The sequence below is a fragment of the Pinus tabuliformis genome, chromosome 6, assembly GCF_031772625.1.
Source record: "Pinus tabuliformis cultivar Carrire ecotype Pingquan chromosome 6, CPIR1, whole genome shotgun sequence".
In the NCBI taxonomy this organism is placed as follows: Eukaryota; Viridiplantae; Streptophyta; class Pinopsida; order Pinales; family Pinaceae; genus Pinus; species Pinus tabuliformis.
The window spans coordinates 486,186,180-486,191,915 of NC_142292.1; the positions used below are offsets into that span (position 1 = coordinate 486,186,180).

Genomic DNA, 5,736 nt, shown 5'->3' on the forward strand with positions numbered 1-5,736 from the left:
AGCATGAGGATCCATCATCATAATAACAGTGGCACTTCATGAAAGAAGCAGACCTTTCCCAAAAAAGATTTAAGAGAGAGAAACATAAAACCTCCACATATAACGCTTCATGGGGATGAAGCGAGACCTCCATTGAAAGCTATTTGAACCATAGGCACTGAACAGCGAGCCTAAATCTGTAAAAACACCCACATTGAGAGAAACAGGTCCAAAAAGATGTATATAGAAGCAGAGCTGGACTTGAGTTAATCTGTGGGGGGCAGATGGCCAGTGATTGAGATCAGGATGGAATCAAGGGGCATCCTGGAGTTCTGGAAAATGCAGGCATTTCGCCATTTCCATAGGAACCAACAGGTGAGGATAAACAGTGAACGCCAGGAAGGATTCTTCGCGCTCCACCAATTGAAAGCATCCTGTACAGATGAAAAAACTTGATGAGGAAAGCCATAAATCAAAGATAATTCATACCAGATTGTTGAAGATGAGGCGCAGTTGAAGAACATGTGCGAGTTGGATTCAGCTTCCGAAAGGCACATTTGGCATCTACCCGGACCCTGCCACCCCTTTCTTTGAAGAACCTCCCAGGTGAGGTTCCTGTCCGAGAAGAGAAGCCATGAGAAGAGAATCATCTTGAGCGGACAGGAAGCTTTCCAAAATTTGAGTGGAAAGATAGGGGAGGAGGGCGACTGGCCAGATAGGACTGCTGCATAAATATCTCTGACGCCGATGGGCTGAGATGATTTCTGAAGAGACCAGATAAGTTCATCCTTGGATCCCGATTGAGTGAAGCCTTTGCTAGAAAACCTGTTGATAGCCGCTGACCATAAAGGACGAAGAGAGTGGGGCATAGATAATTCAGCCGCATCCTTCCATACGGGGGACTGAGATAACCACGATTTTATTAATTTATTCCATGTGAAAAAGCCCCTCGAGAGAAAGAAAGATATCAGAGCAGAGGGGATCATCGATTCCAGATTGAGCACAGTTGAGTCAATGCCAATAAAAATGCTAGATCCCGAGCCAAAATTCCATCTTAAATTCATGAAGAATAGAGACTGTATCTTTCTGAAACTTTGCCAAATGGGGGAGCCTCTTCTGATGCCTAGAGAGCGTCTTCTGAACCAAAAAACCATGCTTTTTCCTTTGAGGTATCTTTGATTAATGATAGTACTCCATTGACATTTCCCATAAATGCCTCTGAGAAGGGATTTGCATAGAAGTGCTTTGCCGAAAGAAGGCATGTGCAGAAGGCCCCATCCGCCCAACTTCTTCGGCCTTGAAATGGAATCCCACTTTACCAGATGGATCTTGGACTGTTGTGATCTACCGCTCCATAAAAAGGTGGCTGCCAGAGAAGCCATTTTACTTGAAATGGAAGCAGGAAGAAGGAAGAGATGACTCCAATAAACCGCCAGTTGTGAAAGAACGGACTGGACCAAAATATATCTGCCCGCCAGGGATAAAAACCGCATCTCCCAGCATGAGATTTTATTATAAAAGCGCTCGATCAGCCACCCATACGTTAAATTTAATTTCAACTTCATTATTGAGTACCGGCTAACACTGATTTGATTGTATTGATCCGTAGATAGAAGTTTTTTGAGGCGAATTTTTGGCCTTGATTGTGTCGAATTTCTTGGTTACATTGTCAAGAGTGCTAGGATCTTCGCATTAATGGCCAAGCCACATGGTGAAATAATCAAATAGCTCTAAATCTGTCACACAGATGGAATACATGCATTAGATTTAACCTCCCCTCAAAGAGTAAAGGTCTAGATATTGATTATCTTAGCATGTTGACCAAAATCCTTTTTTTTCAGAGAAATGTTGACCAAAATCCTTGTACCTGCAAATGAGCGGAAAATCAAACAAAAATTGTGTTTAACATAATTGTGATAAGCTTGCTATCCATTACGTTGATGGTCGATTTTGCAGGGATATGAAATTAAATGAGAATTGAAGCTGGCATGTTTTTTCCCGTGATAGAGGGTAACCAAATCCATAAGTGTGTGAATATTGATTTGGCACGACATTTTGCAAATTCGGCGCTTAACTATGTAGTGAGGTTTGTTGATGTGAAAGTCAAACCTTAAATCACGCATTGATTATGTAAACAAAAACGTTTTTTGTTTTTCTTTGGTAATGTGCTCAGTCATGAGACGTTTGAATTGGATATGTATTTGGGATCTTTAAATAACATGTTATAATAATACAAAAGCTTTTTAATATTACAATGTTAAATGTTTAGTCTTTTGTTAAATTATATACAATGTTTAATGTTTTGTTTTACACTATAATGGTTTTCACAATGTTTTTTTTTTTTTTAATTACAAATTATTTTTTAATGTGGAATGTTTTAATATTTCGTTATAATATTTAGAATATTTTACATTCAAATTCTAACTATTTATAATATTTTTATATGATTTTAATTTTTATATACATGTGAATGTTATAATATTACAAACAAAATTACAATGTACATTAAACAATTATAATTATTCCCTATTTACATTATTAATGATCCACTATTCTTTTTCAATGTAGGTGTCATGCTAAGTGGAGGAGACAAGCAACCAACATGAAATGTAAGGTGATGTGGCAACTAAAGGTGCCACGTCTCCTTCTCGTGACCAGTAATAGAATGTTGTCATGATCGTAAAATCTAATCACCAATCACACAAGGAGCCTATTGAAACAACCAAGACATGATCGACCCATGCAAAAGCCACAAAGTCAAGCGGCTAAAACACATCCAATCTTCAAACAAGAAATATTCACAAACATCTAATCCAAATGAGCTCAAACATATTTAGATAGATAAATAAGGATAAGTCGAACTCATTTAGGCCATCCACATTCTCAAAATCCAATAATAATATTACCAAACGATCAGTTAAAAGGGTCCCCATGTGAGATTTATAAGTGAAAAATGGGGGGGAGGTTGTGTTTTACCACAACAGGGAATCAAAAATATCAAAATGACTACTCAAGATGATCTAGATAAAAAGGATTACCAGGTAACCGTGAACTGCAGAATACCTCCCAGCGAACCGAGAAGTACAGGCAGGCAATCTCCCCGAATGTTGTGTTTAGTGTATCACGTTTACAAGGTGGAAGACTCGACTTCCTATGGATAAAGGATTTCAACCTAGTGGGGTCTCCCTTTATATACTCGACAGTATGGGGAGCACAAGTCCGTACTAGCATTGTCTAGTGCTGAAGCGAACGACAGCTGCTAGGTTTTAAGACGTTGGAACACGTCTCTAGCCTAGACCTTCTAAGATGTGATCGTTAGATTTCAAATGTGCCTTAGGTTAATTGAGTACATTTTAGAGTTTATCTTGAAATTATGTCTCAATTTTTAGGCCTTATCGATGTGACTCAAAAACACCTATATGCAGCTAAATGAGACAGGACCCTTTCAATTCGATGAATTGTCTACACTAATGAGAGTAGAAATCACACTCAAATGCAACAAAACAAGCAATTGAAAGAAAAATGATTTTTCACTATTTTGCCTTTTGAAAACAAAATGATGAAAAACTCTTTCCAATTCCTAACTTTCCTATCAAATGCACTTCAAGTAGCCCTTTCACTAATAAAGAGAATTCATTTCTTTTGCAATGCAAGTGACGATGCAACTCTAGCCTTCAATGATGCTAACTAACGTAACATATTGATGCAGCAAACTAGAATTATGTATTTTTCAATGAAATGACGGAATGAATCTTTCACAAACACTTCACACTTCAATGAAACATTCGCAATACAATCAATCACAAGCGAGCATAAAAGAGAATTCCTTTCAAAACTAATGAAGCAAAGATTGAACCAAAAACAAGATGGGAAATGTGATCTATGCCCGAAAAGAGACACTCAAACACTAAATGAAACTTTTCAAACTTGTTAAATGGAAATTGAAGCAATGAAAGGACTAATCAAATGAAATGCAAGGAGAAAATTTGACTATGGACTTGACTTTCTGAGCAGGAAAACAAGTGAATGGGTGATGACCTAGATGCCCTAGGGTTATACACCATCCAAGAACTCAAGAAACCAAGTGAAGGAAATGAAAATTAACCAATCATACAAACCAAGCTAAAAGAGCTTTCCAGCCAGGGAGAACACAGTCAAAACGAGCTGAGAGACAGAAATCAGAAGGGAAAGACACACTGGATATGATCTAAGGTAGGCCCGGATCTTCACCTACAGGAATCGGCGAGGCTGCCTAACTGACAACACTCGCTGAAAGGGGGTCAGTGTGATTGTTTTTTGAAAACTCGCGCTGATCAGCGTGACTGTTTATGAGAAACTCGTGTTGATCGGCACAACTGTCAGAAAATTAAATGCGCTAACTGAGGATTCAAGGAAAAAAATAAAAAAATTTCAAAGGCTAATACCAGACTTTCCACTGTAAATTTCAAGATCAAAGCAGTAAATTATGCAAAGCAGAGAACACTAAAGGGAAATGGTGATACTAGAAAAGTTCACACAAAACCATAAAATGACGATCAATCAAATAGAAGGATTGGCTCCCCAGTGGAGTTGCAATTTGTGGTGCAAGTAAATTCTCAGTGCAGACACAAACAATTCCTCTAACCCGAGAGAGGGGTCTAGCCACAAACAAACAATCTATGGAAAATATCCTTAAGCTAGAATCAATTAAGAGGGCCTACCTCTTAGAGCGTTATTTCGCTTGGTGATGATCCTGCTTCCTCACTTCAGCTATCTTCTGTTTCCTTCCTTCGAATACCTGAAACAAGCAAACAACAACAACAACAAACGTGACAGCATGCAATATTATATTCAACCTACTTAATAGGTCAAGCAACATTAAGCCATAAGGATGTAAAATGACACTTCATGTAGGAAATCAATCGATAGTTGCATTAATATTAATCAGAAAGAGATTACAACCAGTGCCTAGACGTTGTTGGTCTCCTCAGATGTATCCGGGTTCCCACACTTCTACTAGCACTTCATGGATAGCCCCAACAATGGAAGTTTAAGGCCTCTTTCCTTGTAGTCTCAAAACAAACCAAAATCACACTATTCTCCTCAAACACACACTAGAAATATATAAGCTATAAATGACTTGCTAGTTATTCACACTTGCTCCAAAACTCCCACTAGCTTTTGCTTGGGAAAAAGAGAGGCTTATATAGCTTGAATGGATGGGAGATGCTTCCTTTCATCATGGGAGAAGGTCTTATCTCTTGAGGTTGTTCCATCCTAATAAGGGAAAGGAGCCCAAACTGATTTCCTTGCCTCTATCCGGCCCAACCATTTACCAAACTTCCGTTACGAATCTTCTAGACATGGAAGCTTCGGCTCCTTATTTAAAAAACCTTCCAAAAGAGGATCGGCGTGATTGGAAAAGGGCTCAGTGATCTGATCGGTGTGAGGGTTAGTTTTAACCTCTGTAAATTGGCGCGAGGAGAAAATTGGCCAGTAGCTTCGGTCTTGTAAATTGGGATAGAAGGAAGATTTTTGGGAAATGATTCAAAGGGGAATTATTCTGCTCATGAAGAGGGACATATTGGGAGTTTCTTTATCATGGGAAAGCATGTTGGGTACACTGTAGAGGTCCTCCGGGATCGTAGACGGGGAGTGCAAGGACAGTGACAAAATGTTGTGTAACAACAGGATGTGAGATATATGGAGATTGTGCATAGGTTGCATCAGAGTTCAGGTTGTGGTACAGGTGCAGGTAGTGGAACAGGTACAGGTATA

The 5,736-nt window shown here is 38.9% G+C and overlaps 1 protein-coding gene across 1 annotated transcript; it reads right to left on the bottom strand.

The window, feature by feature from the left end:
- Positions 1 to 291: 291 nt before the first annotated feature.
- On the bottom strand, positions 292 to 1,472 carry LOC149259408 (uncharacterized). Its single transcript, XM_089454115.1, has 2 exons — positions 548 to 1,472; positions 292 to 413 (listed from the first exon to the last, which is right to left on the bottom strand). The coding sequence occupies exons 1-2, from the start codon at positions 1,470 to 1,472 to the stop codon at positions 292 to 294; spliced, it is 1,047 nt and encodes a 348-aa protein (XP_089310241.1).
- Between the last annotated feature and the right edge of the window lie 4,264 nt (positions 1,473 to 5,736).